This window comes from Leptinotarsa decemlineata, unplaced genomic scaffold (assembly GCF_025532065.1).
Source record: "Leptinotarsa decemlineata unplaced genomic scaffold, Ldec_3_MD MMD2_tig00026294_RagTag_RagTag, whole genome shotgun sequence".
NCBI classification, from domain to species: domain Eukaryota; kingdom Metazoa; phylum Arthropoda; class Insecta; order Coleoptera; family Chrysomelidae; genus Leptinotarsa; species Leptinotarsa decemlineata.
In genome coordinates, this window is record NW_027412674.1 from 2459706 (window position 1) to 2484548 (window position 24843).

The 24843-nt window shown below is 34.1% G+C and overlaps 1 protein-coding gene across 3 annotated transcripts in view; it reads right to left on the bottom strand.

The window, feature by feature from the left end:
* The window catches only part of nemy (cytochrome b561 family member no extended memory), a 306149-nt gene that overhangs the window by 239315 nt on the left and 41991 nt on the right, over window positions 1-24843 (bottom strand). For 2 of the 3 annotated variants that reach the window (XM_074180148.1, XM_074180146.1), the window contains exons 2-3: window positions 22527-22725; window positions 7143-7312 (exon numbers count right to left, since the gene is read on the bottom strand). In XM_074180148.1, coding sequence (XP_074036249.1) covers window positions 7143-7297 — 155 coding nt within the window. In that variant the 5' untranslated portion in view covers window positions 7298-7312; window positions 22527-22725. The remainder of the gene's footprint in view (window positions 1-7142; window positions 7313-22526; window positions 22726-24843) is intronic. The other variant, XM_074180147.1, reaches the window with a different exon arrangement.

Consider the following 24843-nt stretch of genomic DNA (forward strand, 5'->3'; position numbering starts at 1 on the left):
AAATTATTAATAAATTCAAGAAATCTTCATTACTGTAACCTAATCTTGACATTATTCTATTATAACTGGAAGCTATCACAATCAGTCAAACCACCAACGAAAGTCTGACGTTGAATAATTGGTTTATTTATTTTTCCAAAGCACACTATTAAAAAATAATAATGTGTACTGTTGTACGTTAGAGACCAATACCTCAATGTATAAAAATTGTAACTTTTTCTAAGGTAGGTACATACCAATTTCGAATTGACTGACCTGAGACAGTTGAAAAACTGGATCAAAAAGAAATATTACTCAGTATAAAAAAATGTTGAATATCCAAAATAAGTGATGAATTCAAAAAACGAGCAAGAAAACCACGTCAGTTTCCGTTTGAAACAGTTTATCTCGAAAACGGTTCAAAATAGAAATAGTATCATCTGAATAAAGTTAATCTTAAATTGGATGTAGAGCTCACATTTTTTGAAGATCCTGTATGAGGCAAATGAAAATATGACTCGAAGTGAAGATCCTCATAGTATCACTTCACTCCATTTCAAATTTGATCGTTTTAGTGCAAGAGAGTTCAAGATTATCAGCATTTATAAAAGTTCATGTTTGGTAAAAAAAATATCTATATTAATTTATATCTTCTAAACGGTAATAGATAGGTATAGGGAAATAGTATATGAATTTGTTGACAAATTGATAATGAATCATAATATGATATATACGGGGTGTTCCATTTGAAAAATCAAAGAAGCCGCTACTTTATAGTAGAAGCGACAACGCCGCTTCGTCTGAAATATTTCAGGCGTGTAGGTCATATCGATTTAGGCATACTGTGATATTTTCAGGTTGATCCGTTGAATAGTTTGTCAGAAACGGCTAATTAACGCTCATCATGAAAAGCCCTGTATATCATCAGTAGCTCCACCTACGGAAGCTTTCTATGGTTGAACCCTGTGGAGCTATGATTTCAGTTATACACTTGAGACGTCCCTGTAAAAATCATTCAAGGTAATATTGTACCTGCGGCACGTTCATTAAACAATTCCGAAACCGTGTCATCGTTCTCATCACATTTTTATTTCTAGCCTATCGATTTCAATTACTTCATAATAAATTGATAGTTTGTTTGTACAATATATGAGGAAAGGAAGTTTCATTTTGTCAAAGAATGATTACTTGCGAAATCGAAAGAATGAAAGTTTATACGTCTATAGATTTCACGGTGGTTCTAGTCGATATATTTTGTTTAGCTGGATTCAATGGTTTCAATCCATCTTCACTTAGGGTTATAAAATAAATTGGCGAAAAATCTTGCTTATTTCAAAGGAAACGCCCTATATATTTGGAAATTATTCAGGTGATCTGTCTATCATGTATCATTCTAGAGATATTAAAATATTTTTCAATTCAAAGTGAGTTGAGAAATTCCAAAATTCAGATTTAAAATAAATCATATCCAATTCCACTCAATATACTGAAATTTCTATATAATGGAGTGCCGTGAGGCGTTAAAATCGTATTATCTCGGAATACAGGTCCAGTCAATGAATATTCATAAAACTTTTCAAAAATGTCCCATCTTCATTACAACCAGTATAATAAAAAAAAACAAGGAAAACCATATTTAGAGCAAATTTTTAAAATAATACCTGATTTGCGTAGTAACTTTAATGTTAACTTCATCATATTTCACAAAAAATAACGAGTTATAGCAAATATTATGAGCTATACAGTATGTCAATTTTGAAACTTACAATGGGCTATAACTCACGAACGAAAGCTGATATCGAAAAATGCTTGAAACCTTTTTTTGGATAGTAAGGGGAAACTAAAGTGACACGAAAGAGAACTCACCACATGAACCCACTAGGCCGCACCCACCAAAACTCAAAAAGTTTAAATTGCAAACCCCTACTTGTGACACATCACAAGTACATCACTATAAAAAATGCTATCCAATGGTATACATAATAATAATAACAGGGTGAAGCAATAATTGTGAAACTTTGGCTTAAATGGAATATTTAATGAGGTTTGTGTTGAACTACAGATTCATTAAAAATGTCAATTAAGTAAATGTCATTAGTTTTCATCATTTATACGATCTGTACTGTCATTCAGCTGTAGTTGTCATGATGGTTTACAGTATTCCTGAGCGCGTGGAGATAATTTTCATATTTGCCTTCCAGAACCAGCTCAAATATTTCATGAAAGGCATCCGGACAGAAATGTAAGTCACGTGTACGTCCGCGATTTAGTTGAAAAGTTCAGAGAAACGGGATCAGTGCAAAATAAAAAAAGGAATGCCCCAAGATCTGAACGAAGCAACCCAAATTGAGGTCCTTGGAAATTTTGCAATGGAGCCTACTGCATCAACACGTCAAGTATCTGCAGTGACAGGACTTTTACATGAGTCGGTTAGAAAGGTGTTGAAATTACAACAGTTTTACCCGTACAAAACACACATTCTTCAAGAATTAGGCGATGATGATCCAGACCGACGAATTGAGTTTTGTGAACTTATGACTGAAAGAATTCGCGTTGAACCGAGAATGTTAAACAATATTTGTTCCAGTGATGAAAGTACTTTTAGCTGAATGGTGATGTAAATAAACAGAACTGTCGGTATCGGAGTGATGCGAACCCACATCGATTCAGAGAAGGTCACACTCAATATCCTGAAAAACTGAATGTTTGGGCAGGAATATTAGGCGATGCTATAATTGGTCCCTTGTTCATACCAGGCAATTCAAATGGCAACATTTATCTCGATATGCTAGAAAACACCATCGAACCTTTAATTGCCTTGGTCGCCCCAAAGGGGCGACCAAGGCAATTAAAGGTTCGATAAAACTTTATAAAACTCAACCTGTATCACTTGGGGAATTGCGAGAAAGAATTATTCAAGCATGTCGCGCCATTTTCAGAACAACATTTGCCAAAGTTTGTGCAGAATTTGAAAATAGGCTGTATTATTGTTAACAAAACAACGGAACCCACTTTGAACATTTACTTAATTGACATTTTCAATAAATTTGCAGTGCAACAAAAACCTCATTAAATACTCCATTTAAGCCAAAGTTTCACAATTATCGCTTCACGCTGTACAATTATTATTTATACTATTGGATAGCATTTTTATAGTCGTTTCAATGATAGATAGATAGATCTTTATTTAAATAGGATCCTAATAATATACAAATCAACTAGAATGGTAGAAATAAAAAAAGGTATGTGTTACATCTAGAAATGACTCAAATGTATGACAAACATAAGTTCAATAAAATATTTTTAAAGACATTACTACAAAAACAGCAACATTATACATTCGAAAAATTTCAATGGAACATGTAGATAGATAAATTACATAATTATTTGAAATATATAACGAACATTAGATGAATGGAATTATACAAATTACAGCTACAGGTAACAAAGACATAATACATATCATATTTGTTCATTTAAAACAAATTTCTTCAGTTCATTTTTGGACATGTTCAGAGATGGGCTATTTTTAATTGCATTAGGTAATTTGTTGAACCGATCAAAACCCTTGAAAAACAATGAGTTCATAGTATTTTTGTTTTTTGTTCTGTTAATATATAAGTTATTATTATTTCGAGTGAAGTGGTGGTGAATATCGTGATGAAAGACAATATACTGATTAAAATAAGATGGTCCTAAATTGTTCAATATTTTGTATACGAAGATCATTGTGAAGTATAGCAGTCTTCGGGAAATGGATTGCCAATTTAAAACATTGAGCATAATAGTGATAGGAGTATCTCTACGGCACTTCAAAATGATTCTCATACCACGATTCTGAAGTTTTTGGAGTTGAGACAATTTATTCTGATTGAATAGATATAGGATAGAGGAACAATAGTCGAAGTGTGGCTGAACAATTGACTTGTAAACTGTGATACTTGACTCCGTTGAAAGATTATTGGCAATTCTAGAAAAAAAGAATAATTTCTTTGAAATTTTTTTATGAATATACTCAAAATGTTCATCAAACGATAGAGTGTTATCTATCTGGAATCCCAGATATTTAGTTGAATTCATTATTTCAATTCTGTCATCATCAATGTTGAGATTAATAGTTTTAGAGTCTATTTGGCTGTATTTAAACTTGGTGGTGATTATCATCGCTTCAGTTTTCATCACATTCAGCTTGAGTTTATTAATTTTTAAATACTTGTTGACACTTGCTAGAGTATTATTCATTTTTTGTATAGCCATCGTAAGGTTCACATCGCTACATGCCAATAGAGTATCATCAGCAAAAAAGTTCATAAATTCACAGTTGACAAACAATGGCATGTCGTTTAAATATAGTATGAATAGAAGGGGTCCCAGAACACTACCCTGGGGAACTCCAACGTAATTGTCAATTTCACAAGAGAACATGTCTTTAACTCTTACCCGTTGTTTTCTGTTGGTCAAGTAATTAGATAACCAATTATACACTTTGCCCTCATCTCCATATATATTCAATTTGGCTAGTAGTATAGACCTATCAATGGTCTCAAATGCTCTTTTGAGGTCAAGGAACACGACTACAACAAACTTATTATTATCCAGCTCAGATTTAAATTTGTTTAGAGATAGTTGCACTGATGACTCACACGAATGCAATTTGCGAAAACCCGATTGATTGTTGATTAAAATGTCGTTTTTTTTCCACATATTCTATTAGTTGGTTATATACTGCTGTTTCAAGTACCTTCTCAATCGGAGGTAAAGTGTTGATTGGCCTGAATTCTTTACATTTAATAGTAAATAATGTATCACAAGTAGGGTTTTGCAATTTGAACTTTTTGTGTTCTGGTGTGTGGGGCCTAGGGGGTTGTTGGGGGTGAGTTTTATTCCATTTCACTTTAGTTCGCTCTTACTATCCTAGAAATAGTTTCAAGTATTTTTCGATATCAGCTTTCGTTCGTGAGATATAGCCCATTGTAAGTTTCAAAAATTGACACACTGTATATACATTATAACATAATTGTTCATTACTGTAGTCGTTATCGATTTTATTGATGTGGATTATAGGTGAAGGGTTAGTACAGCTGTCACCGTTGCATTCTAAGCAAGCTACAGTGCAATTTAATCCACTTTTCCTGCACCAACAAAATATTCCGCATCCTTTTTGGGAAAAAAAGTTTTTGGCTTTCTACTACTCCATCTTGATACAAAAAAAAAGGGATGAGGGAATCTTCCAAAGGAAGGAAGGAAGTAATCAATTTGAAAATAAGTAACTCTATACATGGATGTGTAGATCATGCAAAGAAGTAACTTTCAGACACAAACTGAAAGAAAGTCCTCCTGAAACAGCTACTTTCATATAAACATTGAATTACACGAAAGAAAAATTTTTTTTCGAAGCAAATACTTCTATATGAACACTGAATTATACAGAAGATACTTTTCTCTACTCAGTTTGTATTTCAAACATTCGTTGTGGAATAAAAATCAGATATCATTCACATGAGTTCTATTTTTAATGAATGGTAATAAATTGCACTCACATGGAACACTGTATCAAGCCAAAGCCAAAAACTTTCTTTCCCAAAAATTAATCACTCCTTAAAATATAACCCCTTCAATTCAAATTCCGCATCCTGTTTTGCATGTGCAAAAGGATTATGGAGCTGGTCGCTGCGTCATTGTTTCTGGTGTCAGTATTCCGCATTTATATTTAAAATTTATTTTTTGAGAGACACCGTATAAAGCAAGCGTGTATGTAACACAAGAAACATTTTTGCAAAATTCTGATGTTTAGTTACAATCATATTTGAATATTTGATTCCATTGGTTATTTGATTATGATAGACCCAGGTGAAAAGGTAAACTCTCAGCGATAGTTGATATCATTACCTATATCATTCTAGTCGTTGAAGTTCCCCGCTTCTTGAAATACTGTTTCTCAGACAGAATTAGATTTTTTAGAGCCCATTGTTGAAGATTTTTCAATTACGTTTTTTGAAAATGTTGACTCATTTACTAATATGACACCATTGACAAAAGCATCCACTTCTTAGTATTGATTGTGCGCCATCCACAAAATGTTGAATTAAGGCTATTTTTGAATGATTAATGATTAGTAGTTATTGTATACCTTATATGAACATTCAAAATATTTAATAATAATCCCTCTTGCATTGAAACCATACATTATTTTGTTGGGGTCGAATAAAATTTGCAAATTTCAATACAAATACTTAGATTTTTACAGCAAATGATTCAACCTATCCAAAAGTTTCGAAAAAGTATAAATAAATGAGTCACAATTGACAAAATAACCAAATTTATAGGGTGTTTCATCTAGGTTTGTTATTTTGAATGAATATATCATTGTCATTTATGTCTTGTCATGACTTTTTATATTTATAAGCGTTGTTGTACGCCCAACTCATCAAAAATCACCCAGTGATATTTCTTGAAGGAAAATAACATTTTACTCGAATGCCTTTTTTGGTCTACTGTGAAATAAATTCATTATAGGATTCAGTCTTTTTAAACCCTTAATTTATTATTATTAATTGATGATGTAGCTTTCTGAAGGTGGAAGAATGTTCGAAATTTTTAAACTAGTTTTCGAGTTTATCTACACTACATGCAAACAAATATTTTCTCTTCATAATAATAACTTGGTATACATTAGTTTAGTTATTATAAAAAAAAATTTCAACAAACCTTGAACTGATCATTTGTTCAAAACTTATCTTGCTATATTGTTTCAAAAATGTCACCTAAATTGTCTATCCACTGAGCTCTTCAATCATTTAGAAGAAACCCATTTGTGGCTTTTTACTTCTTCAGTAGTACATACAAAATTAGTGTATATTCTGTAATCCTTTGAAGAGTTTGGGAGTGAAAATATTTCTTGTAAGTTGAATTTATATGATTGAATCAATTTTAATATCTATGTTAATGTATAACGTAATAAAAATGTAATTTCTGTATACTTAATTCAATAATTATTCGTGATGGCAATTTGTTTCAAAAACTTTCTTTCAGTGTGTTTTTGAATTTTTTTAAATAACTATCATTGATATTTGTTCATTCCTTTTTTTTATGTTTTTCATTTTTCATGTAGAATAAGGTAGAATAAGAAGACAAACTAACATTTTGGAATTTCTTGTACTTACGCTTCTTTCTCTTTTTCTTCTTGGACGGTGACAGTGGTCGGTGGTGGGGGTAGGTCATCCATAGGTAAAGTATCTTCTGGGGGAGTGGGTGGGGTCTTATCAAATTCGGCTATAGGTGCTAATTCTGGCATTGGAGAAACGGAGTTGCTCTCCATGACCTCTATAAAAAACTGAAATAAAGAAAAATTATTTCGAAGTTGTAACTCACGCACTATGTTGTATGATGATAATAATAATAATAATAATAACAATAATAAGACCTTGGCTTATCCAAGCGCCTGACGTTCGCTTTTTTCAGGTCAGGGGTTCATCATGGCTTGCCAGGATGGTGTCTCCAACACCTCAGTCTACCGCAGTCGCATGATGGGTATAGAGGTTCCTGACACAAGGTGCAGGGCCTGCCGCGAGGCGGCCGAGACCCTAATGCACTTGCTATCAGCATGTCCAGCATATGCGGTCTCGGCCTATATCCATCGACATAACGCGGCCCTAAGAGTGCTATATTATCATCTACGGCACTCTTACGGTATTGACGAGACACCGGTGTTGCCCTACGCTCCGGGGGATATTGAATCCGTTGTGGGGAACGAGAAGTGCCGAATTTATTGGAACTATTCGTTCCCCACTTTCAGGCTCATACAAGCTAATAAGCCTAATGTAGTCCTTCTCGACCACCAGACCAAAACGATATTTGTCGTGGAGTTTTCAGCTCCTGGCGAGACGAATATCGTCGGAAAAGAGAAGGAAAAACGGATAAAATATCGAGATTTTCTCTTCGAACTCCGCAGCCTCTATCCAGATCACTCTGTCAAGATGGTTGTTCTGATTATTGGAGTCCTTGGTGGAATGATGTCCTCTCTACTCTCGAATCTTAAAATCATACCGGCTTGCCGCTCTAAGGCAGAAATCTTAGCCCCACAGATGCAGAAGGTTGTCGTTCTTGGCTCACTGCGCTTGCTCAGTTCACATGATTCTCGGACCCAATGATCACTTACCCCACGGTGTGGGGAGTGGTCATTGGTTGATAATGCTGGTGCGCCCTCCCGAATGTATCGGGGCTTCGGGGGATAAGGCCTGACCTGCGCACACTACGGTGGAAAAAAAATATTAACGTTTATTCACATTTGTTTTTTTATCACACGGTCTTTTACCTTGATCTAGTCCAATTAGTAAATAAACAATGGGAAATTCCATTTAAAACCTTACGGTTGCGCATGGGTTATCTTATTTCATAACTTTAAAAACTAATTTATGTTGAGAAGTGGTATGGAAAACAGTTGTGAATATATAAATATCAAAACATACTTGAATGAACATTATAAAATATGAATATATCTAATAAAATTATAAAGGATATAAATGAAAATTATATAAAGATATAGATGTAAAATAACTGAAACTGATTATATCATATATAATTAGAACCTATTCAGTGATGTAAAAAAATCGAATTTAGCTTTTTTGGTTTCGGAGATATACAGGAAAAACCAAAAAATCCCAAATTATTTTTTTGCCTATATCTTCTTTATTCGCAGACATATTGAAAATCTGTCCACATTATGATATTGGCACTTGATGTGGGGTATCAGAATATGTCCATGAATCTTTTATGCAGGGTGTCATCTGACTTGGGTCACCTACATCTTTGAATTTATAAATACGGACCTGTATTTTTTTTGTAGTTTTTGTTTCGTCGACATTCACTCCATACACTCCAACTTTATATTTCAGGATGTTTCGGTAATATTTGTTTATAATTGTGTGGGTATCATCCCCTTTTAAATTACGGCCCTGGAAATTGGTTGACTGAGTTAAATAAAAACACATTTTTGACATTTTTGATCTCGGTTTTATATATTATTCATTGCCCTCAATACACTTATTTGCTGTATTGTTGCGAAATCATTCAAAATCCTCAATCTCGAGTCTTTCACATTTTCTATCTCTCTGCCAGCGTAATTTTCAATGTCCCCCATAGAAAATGGTCCAAAATATGTAGTAAGATCTGGTGATCTTGCAGGCCATCTTATTGGACCATTATTTGTCTCGAAATGGAAGGACTCCAATTTGAACATTTATTGCACCATTAATTTTTTTGTGTGTATAAATTACTTCATTTCAATTTTCATTGCAATTATAGTGTTCGTTTCGGATGTTATTATTGCTATAATTTCTTTTTCTGCTCATCAAAACACATATAATATATTTTTGTTGTAGATATGTTTCAGATAATCATAAAAGGCTTTCTTATTAGAATTTCATTGTAGAAAACGCTTAGAGCAATGGAAATATGAAAAAATATGAATAGGTACCTAAAAATAAAAAAAACTCTCTAAAAACTCTACGGTACATAGGGAGACGTGAAAGTTGGTATCGTGTTTTTATTTAACTCAGACAACCAATTTCCAGGACCGTAATTTAAAAGGAAATAATTCAACCAATTATAATCAAATATTATCGAAACATCCCGAAATATAAAATACATTTTAATTTCTCAGTATGAAGTGAACGTCTACGATCCAAAAACTACAACAAAATATACAGGTCCGTATTTAAAAATTCGAAGATGGGGGTGGCCCAAGTCAGATGACACCCTATATAAAAGATTCATGGACATATTCTGATAGCTTACATCAAGTGCCAATAGTAAAATGTTCACAGATTTTCAATATGTCTGCGAATGAAGAAGATATAGGCAAAAAAATAATTTGGGAATTTTTCATTTTTGGCCTTTTGTTTTTTTAACCAGATTTGTTTGTACTTTATATTGAGTTATACTGCGGGTATCATAGTTGCGTTCTGTTTGTTGCAGAATATGCTGATTTTTGGGAGTATATATGATTATATTATGCACATATTATTTTCGAAGATCTAAAATTTTTGTTTCATTGAATGAATCATTTGTTGGGTATGTATTTTTTTCTTTATAAATTATTTTTAATATTTTTCTTTGAAGAATTTCTAGTTTTTTCAGATGTACAGATACTACTGCGCCCCAGGAAAGGATCACATACTGTAAACGTGACCAGTGCGTGATAAAGTATCTTCAGGTGAGTTATATCTAGAATTTTCTTCAGGTATTTGAATTTGAATGATAAGAGTCTGATAGTTTTCGTTACTTGGTTTATGTGGTAATTACATCGCATGTGTGAGTCGAGGGTTACTAAAAGATACCTGTGTGGAATGGCGAAAGAACTGGCCATCAGCTTCCATGCGATGTTTGATGGTTTAAAACGTGTTGGAGAGATAAGAAAGCTCGTAAAGATGGTGCCCCACGATTAGACAGATCGACAAAATTATCCTTTTTTGCATTGGATCGTCACGTGTGATGAAAGAGGTTCCTCTACGATAACAGAATAACAGCCAAAGACGTTCAGGACAGTAGTTGGACATCGATGAGCCACCCAGGCACTTTCCAATGGCGAAAACTTATCACAAAAGACAGTGGTTACTGTATGGTGGTCAGCGGCCGGTGTGACTCACTATACCTTCCGCAACCGAGACATTGTGACGGAATGTATTGAAATTGCGTGAGGAGCAGTCCGCACTGGACAAAATGAACATTGAAATTCTGCCTCACCCACCATACTCTTCGCACCTCTCGCCAACCGATCTTTTCAAGCGCTTCGATAACTCTCTCTCCGGTAAAACCTTCGCCAATTAGGACCAGACAAAAACGCCCTTCGTCGACTTCATCGAATCTCGAGTTTCCTTGACTGCATCGAATCTCGAGGACACAATTTTCATGCTGATGGAATTAATCGACTCGAGTTAAGATGGCAAAAGTGCACTGATTTAAATGACGCTTAAAAATGACGATTAAATTTAATAAGTATTCACTAAGATATCATAGTTCAACATAGACTCATAAAACATTTTTAAAATAACCTAATAATTATAAGAAGATTTCTTTCGAAAAATCACGCAATACTATATGAGTATTGTTCAAACAATGTAAATAATTAAATTCCCGCTTAAATTTTCTCTTCTTTGAAACTCTTTCTGAAGACTTTCAAAGAAAAGAATTCGTTGATTCGACTAAACACACGAACCTTCTGGAATCACTCCGTCCATTGGTATTGGTGAAAACCGTATGAGAATCCAGTCAACAATTTTTTTAATACGCTTTCATTAGCTTCACCTGTATGTTTGTTTGCTTGTTACTCTCAAGCTCGGGATCTGTTTTTGACAGAATTATCGACATTATTGCTTGATCTATTCGCGGGGCAGATGGCGCTTTACGTAACCTCCTTAATATAATTCGAACTCACTTTACATGTATTTCTTCATTTGAAAAATGTTTTTTTTATTAACACGCCCGCCTTATTTGTAACCCTCCTTTCCGCGCCTGCTGCCTTGGGTTTGGTAGCTGATATTCAGGCTCCCTCTTCGGAATCGGAAAATATCCAATGGTCATTTTCCTAAACAATATACGGCTGATTGATCCCAAAGTTTAGATAAAATAAATCTGTTTATCTGTTTAAAATCTGTTCGAAAAGACTAAAAAACACGGTTTCATAACAAAAACTGAAAAATGAAAAATAAATATAGTTTAAAAAACTAAAAAAAATAACACGCTTTCAAAGAACATCGAACTGAAAGTTGAAAATATTGTTTTTAAATAAGCTTAAAACAATAACGAACGAAAAATACTATAGTATAAATTCAAAGATAGTATTTACAACCCTGCAGTGTGGCCCAAATCAGTAGCATTTCGTAAGTTCAACTTTCGTAAGTTCAATCAGTTCAGCACTAGCGCAGAGGATTTTCAATAAAAAAATCAAATGTTGAAGAAAGTTCCTCACAGCTTGAACACAATTCTAGAGATATTGGTCTCATGCACCAAAACATGCAATCTATAGGAAACAGTGTGGAGAAAATAGAACATTTTTTGGCGAACAATAGTGACTGCAATTTTTTATGTGTTACTGAGCATTGGAAATCAATTACCCAAATGAAATGTATTGGAATAGAAAAATTCAATCTAACAGCATCCTTTTGTCGTACAGAAAACAAACATGGGGGAAGTGCTATATATTGTAAAAATGGGATAAACTATAAAAGTTTAAAGAATATATCTAAACTGTCAGCTGAAGGAAATTTCGAATGTTCAGGTATTGAAGTTTCCCTTTCTGATAAAAAAATGATAGTTGTATCTTTATATAGACCTTGTGGAGGTTCAATGCGTATATTTTTTGATAAATTTGAATATTTGTTATCAAAAGTCACAAGTGATAATAAATTAGTCTTTATAGCAGGTGATTACAACATTGAACTGAAAGAAAATAATAAATTAAAAATCAAAACTATTAGCTCTAGCTAGCTCTTTTAATGTGTATGAAGTTATTGATGAATATACACGCATAACAAAAAATTCCAAAAGTTGCATTGATAATATTTTTACAAATTATAGGGGTACTTACATTACAAAAGTACTTGAGACTCATGCTTCAGATCATACAGCCCAAATGATTACATGTAAACTCAATTTGCGAAGCTCAATGAAAGGTACCCACAAAAGATGTTTCACAGAGGAAGCCATAAAAAAATTGTCGAAAAACAAAATGATGAGGATTGGGCAGAGATCTATGAAATATAAAATGAGCAAGTAAACAAACAATGGGTGATGTTCATCAATAACTTTATAAATATTTTCAACGAATGTTTTCCAATCAAATACATACATTATCGTAAAAACAAAAATTGTTACTCGGATTCTCAAATTAAGGAATACAAAAGTGGGTTAGATACATTTCTATGTCTATCCAAAACGAATGGAACTATCAAATATAAATACTTGAAAACAAAAACTGAGTATGATAAGTTGTTAATTTCGTCAAAACAGAAAAATTATAAAGAGCGTATGAAAAATTCTGATAACAAAACAAAATGTACGTGGAGTATCTGCAACGAAATTACCGGCAAAGTAAAGGAGCAAAGCTGTGACATACAGGGTGATCCAATCGATATATCGAATAAATTCAAAAATTATTTCAGCAAAATATCCTCAAAATTAGTTGAGAAAAATAATGAACTTGTGAAATAATGGAAAACGCTCAGTTGATGTGTATACAACCATTAACTCCAAATGATGTGGTTGCAATGTCAAATAATTTGAAGAACAAAAATTCAAGCGGAGAAGATGAAATTCCAACTTGTTTGATAAGAAAATACACAATAGTAATTGAAGATATTTTATCACACATAATTAACAATTCCTTGAATTTTGGCATTTCTCCTTCGCAACTCAAGCTTTCAGTTATACAACCATTACACAAAAAAGGGGATACAAATTGTATTGAAAATTACAGACCCATAAGCTTACTCCTAAGTTTCTCTAAATTATTTGAAACCGCAATATTTAATAAAGTTATACAGTTTTTTCATGAGTGTAATATCTTCAGTGATTATCAACATGGCTACTTACAAAAAAAATCAACACAAACGGCAATCTTCCAATATACGCAGAGCATAATTGATATGATGGAAAAACGGCATCTAGCTCTGGGTATGTTTCTTGACTTGTCAAAAGCATACGACTGTCTAGATCATAAAATTTTGTTAATCAAATTAGAGAAATATGGAATAAGAGGAAATGCTTTCATGGTTTCACTCATACTTAGCAAACAGACAACAGAGAGTCAGTATCACTAAAGACTCAAAAAACTTCAAATCTGATATTATAACAACATCTATAGGTATACCGCAAGGAACTGTAGCGGGCCCACTGTTGTTCGTTATATTTATGAATGATTTATATATATGCTGATGATACAAGCCTTCTGGCAGGGGGAGAAACATATTCGGAGATGATGGTAAACTGTTGTTACATTTTTCAGAAAACAAAAAACTGGTTGAAAACAAATAAGTTAGTATTGAACGAGTCGAAAACTAAAGTGTTGCTATTTGGAAACTTTCTAACAGCAGAGGAAAACCCAAATGATATATCATTTTTCAATAATTCCTTTCAGTTATCGCATGACACCAAGTTTTTGGGTGTTTACATTGATGAATGGCTGAACTGGTCAAAACATAAATCTCTTCGAAGCTTGGAAAAGTGTCCTATGGACTGAGAATAATCAGTAAACATCTAGAAAAGCAAGCAGCTTTATTTCTTTACTTTGCAAATTTTGAAACTGTCATGAGATACGGAATAATTTTTTGGGGATCCAACAAGAATACAAGTAGAATACCTATTTGTTATACAAAAAAGAGTAATTAGAATAATCAATTACAAACATTATAAGGACTCTTGTCGAACAGTTTTTAAGAATAATAACATCATGACTGTATATGCTCTGTATATTTTTGAATGTTTGATGTATTTGTTTAAAAATAGAGAAATTTTTAATCTTGATGCTACAGAACACAAATATAACATTAGGAGGCATGACCTCATTTATCCATATCATACATTGAGACTAACTGAAAAATCTCCCTATTATATGACAATGAAATTTTACATCAAGTTACCAGTACTTGTTAGACATTCTGCTAGTAGCAATTAATTTAAAAAAAAATCATAAAGATACTTGTAGATCTAGAACCCTATTGTGTTGAGCTTTTTTTAAAACATCAGTTTTGAAACATACCTAATTGTATGTGACGTCATTTTATTACATGTTGTAATTATTTTTACAAAAATAATTCTGGCATTTTCTAAAATAAACATTATTAAAAAAAATGTTGATTGAATATTCCAAGATAGTAAATGGAAGAAAAATCGTAACAAAGTACACGCAGGAGTCAGAAAGTTAACGAGAGAATTTCTGCTAGTTTACAAAAATTTACAATTCAGAAGAATACTGTCCATTTTTGAATCAATCTATGATTTGAACTTAAATCGCTTTTTTTTTCTAAATTTATTTCTGCAACAATATTCAAATTATCGTATTTACTACTGTGAACACTGAATCATTGATTATAATGATAAAAAACAAGGATATTCAGATGAAACTGTTATGCTTTCAATGAATATTCGTGCCAGTATAAAAAAGTATGTGGTAAAAACGGATACTGTTAATGCTAATTCGATTTTTATTCAAACACGCACGCAAAGTGAATTGAATCCACGAAAAGGTATTCGTTTGAGGAATATTCCTTCATATTCAAAGATGGCACTGCTCGATATGAAGTGTGAAAATCGTGAAAATGACTTTTTCAACCGATTATTAAAAAAAAATATAGTCAGAATCAAATTTTCTGAAAACTATAGAAAGCCATGAATCTATATTCGAATACAAGGGGTCAATCTAAGCAACATTCCAAAATGATTTTTTTTTGTATTTGAAAATTCAGAGGTAGTTTAAATGTCATACATATTAACTACCTGTATCAACCGTATCTCTAAATGAGATTCCAAAAATTTTGCAGATTCCAAGATGTAGCAATGATCAGGCTGCAGAATCATGATCATTACGTAAAAATACAATTATTTATTCATTTTATTAATTTATTTCATACACTAATTTACAGGATGAACCAAAATACAGAATAGAGGGAAACAGTGGCATTCACAAAAATTTAAAAACAGAACTGTCAGTTAGCTAAGAAATGTCTTTTGATTTGTATAATCTGGCAGTTGCATATATCTAGAACACGACTAACAGAATTAGAGATATCGCACATTGTATAAATTAGAGATTTTTTCATTATATTTGTTGGCGGGTTGAGATAAAAAGTGACAGTATACCTAGATGACTGTCTAGGAACCCAAAAATTCAACATATGTGACAATTGAGAGCAGGTAATTATATTGTTTATGACCTTGAATAAAAAAGAAATGAATAATATTAACGCCTTACCTCGAGACTACAAAAATTGTGAGTTACAAGCAATTCATAATAGGGCATTCCTACAGTAGGATACGTGCCTTCAAGTTTAAAAGACATATATTTTAGAAAGCGCCTCTGTGGGCTTCTAGTTGATTGATATGAACCTGATAGTAGGGACTCCACACAACAGATGCATATACCAGCCTAGATCGAACAAAAGTGAAATAAAGTAATTTCAATGTTAAAGCTGTTTCGAAGCCTTTTGTACTTCTAACTGAGAATCCATACATGCGATAAGCAACCGTCATAGTGGTGTCAATATGTTTATTGAAAGAGATCAATGAATCAAAAGTGTGTCAGGACGCTCCAGAACTTAATTGTTTATGACGTAGTTGTGTAATGTCAGATTCGTTTTCAGTGGGTAAGACATTACATTACATTTGGATATGTTGGGAGGCAGATTATTCTTCCGACACCATGTTGCATTCAGGACGAGACGTTCGCAATCATTAGAACATGATGTTATATTGTTTGACCCTCGTGGTACACCAGATGTGGCTACATATACATAGTAAAATTGATAACGAAAGTATTGAATGATGTTAATTGGCTGAAAAGTTCGTAGGCTAACATAGAAAATAAATGATTAAACTTGATTTTTTCATTCAATATAGTTGCCATCGAGGGCGATGCAACGATTAAAGCGGTTGTATAATTTTTCGATGCTATATTTATAGTACGTTTTGTCTTTAGTATCAAAATAGGGTTTCGACGAATACCTCTTCATCAACGATAAATTTCTTTCCAGAGAGCATTCTCTTGAGGTTTAAAAACAGGAAAAAGTCGCTAGGGGCCACATCTGAAAAATACGGTGGATGCGAAAGCAATTTGAAGCCCAATCCAAGCAATTTTGCCATCGTTTTCATTAATTTGTGGCACGGCACATTGTGCTAATGAAATGGAGCCGCTTCCCCGCGATTTCGGCCTTCAAAATGTCCAATAACGCTATGTATTAGTCGCTTCTGATGGATATTATACCATGCGCATCCCAAAATACTGATACCATAACCTTGCCAGCAGAGTATTGCGTCTTTGCTTGTTTTGGAGTCGGTTCACAACGTGCAGTCCATTCAGATAACGATCATTTTGAATCTGATGTGAAATGATGGAACCATGTTCCATCTACTGTCTTATATCCACGCATAAATTTGTTTTTTCATGGTGGATCAGCTTCGAATACTGCTCAATATCATCAATTCGTTGTTGTTTTTGGTTGATTGTGAGTTCGCGCAGCACCCACTTTGAACAGAGCCTTCGCATAACTAAACAAATATTCATGCACGTTACTTTGATATTTTGGGGCAAGACGGAGTGCATCGTCCTCGGTGCTTACTTCACCTCGTTTAAATTCAGCAAACCAAATGTCAATGGTTGATTTTATTGGTGCAAAGTCCGAATTATGTTTATCAAGACAAGCTTTGGCTTTAACAGTATTTTGTCCGCCAAAAAGCAATGCTTTATTCAAAATCCCGTTTTATCCATTTCCTTCAAACTAACAAAAGGCTTCACCCAAAATTTTCTATCCCACAAACTATTAGTCCGACAGCTGTGAAACTTGTACACGTGTTTTTTGAAGGTAAGGGTTAACTGAAAATTATATGGATGTGATATCAGTAGCGCCATCTGTGTGTTAGCCACGAACTTTTCAAGTGAGTTACATTTTCATAGATTAGCAGAGTTATGATAACTGATAATAAACGATAAGTGATGAAATTCTATTCAAACGCATCAATCAAAATTTAAATATGTCACTGAAGGGTGATTATTATTCTTCATTAATCATTTATCAAAACTTGAACTCTTCATGGATTCACTTCACTTTGTGTGTGTATGCTCAAATAAAAATAGAATTATCAATAATAATATCTATTTTACATATACTTTTTTACATTATGACGAATATTTATTGAAAGTATACAAGCTTCATTTGAATATTTTTGTAATAATTATACAATAAATTATTTGATGAACGCCGTATTGAATATGACAATTTGAAAATGTTGGAAAATTACATTAGAAAGAAAGAGCGATATTACTTTAAATCATAGATTGACTCGGAAGCATATATTATTCTTTCGAATTTCCAATTTTAATAAAGCAACGGAATTCTATCACGCTCAACTTTGTAACTCCTGTGTGAAGTTTGTTACAAAAACGAATTTTTATATTTATTATTCTGTTAAACTTACTGAAAATTTCACATGTGAACTGGAGAGACATCACTTCATATTATGAACTATAGTTCCCCGTCGTGTTTGTCTGCTTGAACGCGATAAATTCAAAAACTACCGAAAGGATTTTCACCAAATGGAGTAATTCAAGAGGAAGATTTATGTGTTTATATTCGAATCGACGGAGTCTTTTCTTTCAAAGTTCTCCGAGGCAGCTCTCATTTTTAATACGTGTGATTGATAACTTGTTTATCTTATGGTTATTCATGATCACTTAAATAAAATGAATAAAAACACTTTTGTCTGAATACCACTGGAAAATTTTTCATTTCACGACCTGTAAAAGTGTTTATTTTCATTTCATTTAAGAGCTCTCATTTTTCTTCAAATTCTTGTTCTCTCATAATATTTGAAATAAGAAACCTGTTGGAGCAGGGACTGAACTATTGACATTGTTTAAACAATATGTATAATAATCATATCAAACCTTAGTTCTTCGTGGTTTTGTGATATATTCATTCATCACCGTTGAAATTTTTGAAGATGAAACTAAAGCATCTGAGGAAAATCGTCGATATACAAGTTATATTTCAATAAGTTATTTATTTGGAGGATACATTCCTCTAAATACACTAAAAAAAGTTCCAAGAAACAGGAGAAATAAAATTAGATTGAATTATTTCCTTACCAAAAAACTGGGCAAAAATTAAATTTATTGGAGTCAATGCTGATCATTCAATTGTACAATCATCTCCCGATGGTAACGCCCATGCTGTATTTCTCGTAGCAGAGGACATTCATGTGTTAATAGAGTTGATGATAAAACATGCTTTTTTAAACAGTCAAAAATAATGTTTCACAAAAAGTTCATTTAACGAAAACCATATTAATGAAATAAACATCGAACCATTGTCTCTTCATTCATGAATTCACTTCATTTGAGACTACATCCACTTTTAATAATGAGAGGAAAAATAATTCCATTATAAATTTCAATAATTATCAGATGTTCTGTGAAGCAGCCAAAACTTTCATGGTTTAAGAACAATGTTGAGAAGTACTTTTTGATAAAAGATTCAAAGTTAGTTCTGAACGATGGAAAAAAAATTGTATCATGTTCAAAATCAATAACAGTATAGAAACACCACAAAACATAATTATGCACAATAAAAAAAATCAATTGTAATACTTCAATTAAGTTTCTAGGCATATAGGTACATTGATGATACTTTAAGTTGGACTAGTCAGATAGACAACCTTTGCCAAAAACAATCCTCGGTAACATACACCATTGGAGTTCTGAAAAAATTTTGATTTGGAAGCACTAGTAACAGTATATCATGCGAATTTTTACTCCGCTTAGGGGATGAGACTAGGGAAAATCATCTGACGCTCATATTATGGGTTGAATAGAGTGTTCCTATGTTATGTTATGTTATCAGAATAATCTTCAATATGAATACAAGATATTCCTGCAAAGGAGTCTTTAAGATCAACAAACTACTTCTGTATCTGTATCTGTAGAGTAGGGAGGGTGAGTGTAAGCCCACGCACTTAGGCCACATGTGACCCATTGTACATCCTCCCGAGGAGTTGTCCTCCTAGGTCATCGTCCATCCTGTCCTTTCCAGGAAGGTGGACAGGTCGCAGGGAGACATCTTCTTTATATCGGCAGGTGTAGGCCAAGATTCGCCGAACACACACTCTCTTATTGACGATAACTCCGGGCACTCGCACAGGACATGCCTGACAGTCTCATCTTCCTGTTCACACATCCTGCATAGATGTGTGCCTACTAGCACCATATTATGGAGGTGTTCCCTTAGTTGACAGTGGCCAGTCAGAAATCAGCTTGCCAGGGTCGCTCAAGGTGATCCTGGCAAGATTACATCCTTTGATTTCATCCCATCTCTCTAAGGATTGAGCATGGGTGTAACATTTGACTAGTTTCACAATTGTCGAAGTCATCAGCCCGTGGGTGCCACTGGGTCCTAAAATTCTTAGTCCAGCCGCTTCCTTGGCTAAAGAGTCGGCAATGCGATTACCTTTACTCTTGCCGTGCCCTTCAACCCACTTCAGGATAATGTTATCATCTACCGAGGCTTTGACTAAATTTTGGTGGCACTCTAGTACTAGCCCTGAGGTAACACGCTGTCTGTTCAAGGCTAATAGTGCTTGTCTGCTATCAGTGCAGATTGTTATGTTTCTGCCAGAAATTCCTTTCTTGGTTGTTTCTTTTGTGGCGATTGAGATACCAGCCAGTTCTGTTTGGACCACGCTGGTATTTCTTCCCATTCCCCACTTAATCCTCAGGTTTAGTGACCTGGAGTATACTCCACATCCTGAGCCTTCTTTGGTTTTTGAGCCGTCTGTATAAATTTGTATTGCATTTGTAGCATCTGACTCTGTGTTCTGCTTAATTTGTATTTTGTAGGGTTTATTAAACACAAACTTGGGTTCAATTGCATCACTTGTTGCCTGCAGCAGAGGTTGCGCAGTGAGCGTTTGCCGCCATAGGCCCAGCCTCAATTGACCCATTCCTACTTTGAGGTTTACACCAGCCGTGCGCAATCGTACCATGGCCATTAACGCAACCTTCTTAACGTACAGGTCCAGAGGGGTCAGACCCGTGATTAATTCCATTGTCGCGGTTGGTGTTGTTCTCATGGCTCCTGTGATGTTTAAACAAGCCAGTCGCTGTATTTGATATAATTTTTGGATGGCCGTTGCTTGTAGACCTTTCGGTCCTCATGCAATGGCTCCATACGTTAACATAGGTCTTATTATTGCAGGTGACCACACGGGGTGAAAGACCCCATGCGCGTCCCACTGTCCTCCGACATTGCTCATAAGCCACGTATGCTCTTTTTGCTCTAATCTGTAGATGAGAATTCCATGTTAGCTTCTTGTCGAGGATAGTACCAAGGTATTTCACCTCTTCAGAGAAGTTTAGTTTGCTTTTGAAGATTTCGGGAGGTTTTAAGCCCGTCAAACTTCTTTTCCTGGTGAAAAGGACCATCTCAGTAATTTTAGGATTGATCGACAGTGAGTGTTCCTTACACCATGTTTCTATTAATTTGAGCCCATCCTGCGCTCTATCCCACAGTGTGTTTACAAATTTGCCGGTCTGCAAGATAACTATGTCATCTGCGTATGCAATTGTGTAGAATCCATTTTTGTTAAGGTGATTAATAAGGGTATCCAGAACTATGTTCTAGAGGAGGGGTGATGAGATCCCTCCCTGTGGACATCCCCTCATGACCAGTCCTTTCACTGTGATGTCTTCTACATTAATACTTATTGCTCTGCTAGAGAACATCTGGAGTATCCATTCTCCTACTACCAGGGGTACATTCCTGGAGTGTACTTGCTGGGTAATTGTTGGAAAGGTTTTTTTGTCAAACGCTCCCTCGATATCTATGAATATACCCAGGGTGGATTCTTTGTTGTCCAATGATCTCTCGATTCCGCCAACCACATGGTGAAGGGCCGAATCAGTAGACCTTCCCGGGGTATATGCATGCTGATTTGGATGAAGTGGGTTGTTAACAAGTACTTCATTTCTTATATACCGCTCACATAGCCTTTCCATGGTTTTTAAGAAAAACGATGTGAGACTAATTGGTCGGAATGCTTTTGGTAGGGTGTAGTCCATCCTACCTGGTTTGGGTATAAATACTACTCTTACTTCTCTCCACTTACTGGGAATATACCTCAGAGCTAGAGAGGCTCTGAATATTCCAACCAGGTGCGCATAAGAGTGTCAAGTCCCCACTGAAGTAGGGCTGGTCTTATACCGTCAGGTCCTGGTGACTTGAAGGGGGAAAATCCCGATATAGCCCATCTTATTTTGTCCTCATCAATTACTGCACTAGCATATTGCCAGTCGTATTGTGAGAACTACTTACTGTGTCAGCAATCTATATCTATGAATCAACAAAATTTATCATCAATCATCCAGGCCATTTTGACATACATCGCAAACCGATTATTTATGAAACAAGACGAAAAAGACTTCATATCCCATCCATGCAAAATCCCTATATGAACGTAGCACTATCTATACTGAAATGAAATTTTATAATAATCTTCCGAAAAACATAAAAGATATTGTCGTTGCTAACAGATTTCTAAAATCTGTAAAAAAATTCTCATGTAATATAGACTATAGAGCCTTACAATACTGATGAATATTTGCCTGTAGGAATTTATGTACCAAATTTTATTCAAAGTTACGTTGTCACTAGATTAGAGCTGTTTCTGAAAAATTCCGAGAATTGTTTGTTATAACTTATTCCTTGACGCGACTAATAAATAATCGGTATCATGTTTTTCAGATCCCTATGCAAACTATCCTAACCTTATTTATTCATACTCACTTTTTCCCACTGCAGATGAAACTTCCTCGATCGTCACTTGTTACGCGCACTTACCGGCACCTTTTAATTACTTCTCAGGCAATTATTTCGAACAATAGACGATGGTACTCCCTCGACGATATTCTCTTGCTTCGCGGTCGGCTTCGATTCCACTAGTAAAAATCGAATAATGGAGTGGGTTTGGGTTAACAGTCATCTCCTGTAAAGAGTAAAAGTTTTTGTTAATGACATTTTGGTTTGGGAGCTCAGTGCATCGTAGGACAGGAAACTAGTCGGTGATATTCATTTGATTCACTGGAATTATGTTTTTATAAAATAGTAGATTTATAGTCGAAGTAACTGATAAAGTAATTCTTAAAACTATCGGCGAACTCAAAGGCCAAAAAAACCAATAAAAGGAAATAATGCCGCTACGAATTAATCCACATGGACTGAAGAACTGGCGTATTGGATAATTTTTACTAACCGAGTTTTATGATTGGCTGAAGAGTCATAAAATTAAATTTGATGTCATGTTACGGTGTCCAATAGAATGTAGCGATGAGTACCGCCATTGTGTCGTCAATGTTCAGTTCAGGAACTGATCGCGATTTGAGTGTTGAAATTCGATATTGGTGAAGTTATAATTACCTAAAATTTTTGTTATTTGTTTAAAATGTGGTGTCCTTGGACAAGTACTAATAGTAATAACGAGTGTGATAACAACGCAGACTTTTTCCTGTGTAGTGATTCCAATAGCGCTGGTGAACAATTCGAAAAAGAGATACCAGTGAATAAGATTCAGATGCATTTGAATATTGAAACACGGAGAGTATGTTTCAATGTATATAAGAATCTACATATTAAGTTTGGTTTCGAGGGAAAAAAAATATTACAAGCAACCTCGGATTTGACCGAAATTCCTTTCTCAACTGTACATAAAATAGTCTAAAACAAACCTTATGAATGCAACTTGGTATGACACTCACGACACAGTTATGAAAGGTTGGAAGGATGGTTCGAAAATGCGTACGCCTAACATGCCTGCAAACAAAAGATCGAGACTAATCATTGTGCAGTGCGGAGGAAGTGAAGGATGGGTTCCGAATTCTTTGAAACTATGTGGAAAAAAACTTGATGTTGACTATCATAAGAATATGGAAGCTAATAATTTTAAGGAATGGTTTGAAAACACATTGGTCCCATATTTGGATGCGAATAGTGTGATAGTTCTTGACAACGCTTCCTATCATTCGCGACAGCTCATCAAAGTACCGAATAAAAATTCGAGGAAAAATGAAATAAAAAGTTTTTTAATGGATAACAATTTGTATTTTGAAGATAACTATACCAAAAACCAACTACTTGAAGTTTTACAGACAAAACATTTGAAACAGTGTATGCCCTTGAGAGTATTGCTGAAAAGTATGGACACACCATATTGAGACTTCCCCCTTATTTTTGTGTTTTCAAACCCATCGAGTTGATTTGCGAAAAATTGAAACAAAGCATTAGGCGTAAAAATGATTTTCCAATATTTGATAAGAAGGTGATAGAGCTAGTTGAAGAAGAAGAAGAAGAAGTAATTTTAGTTGAAAAAGACTCTATGGAGATTGTACACTTCCATATCAATGGTGGAAATAAATTCATTATTGATTTAAATGACGACAGTGATAGTGAAACGGAGAATATATATATATATATATATATATATATATATATATATATATATATATATATATATATATATATATATATATATATACAGATAGAGATTTTATCGAGTGTGTATGATACCAATCAAAAATGAAATAATTCGTGGACACAACACTCAAAAAATAGGGGCAAACCGCGGACACGTGTTTCTGGCTATTGGCCTCATCAGCGCGGTGCAGCCAAGTGTGAAGATGGGCAACACTTGTTTGCCGAAAGCAGGAAACAACACATACGCACGGAGTCAACAACACAAGCCAACCGCACATTTGTGGTTCCAGTTAGAAGAGCTAGAATTCCTAGGCTACATCTAACATGACCACGTAGGCAGCTATAGCTACCTGCGTGACATCCGGGTCCATGATATAAATACAGATAGAGATTTTATCGAGTGTGTATGATACAAATCAAGAATGAAATAATTCGTGGACACAACACTCAAAAAATAGGGGCAAACAATATATATATATATATATATATATATATATATATATATATATATATATATATATATATATATATATATATATATATATATATATATATATATATATAATATAGTTATTGTGATTCTTATATACTCAGAAATGATTACTGGATGACAAAATTAGTTAGCTCCTTATCT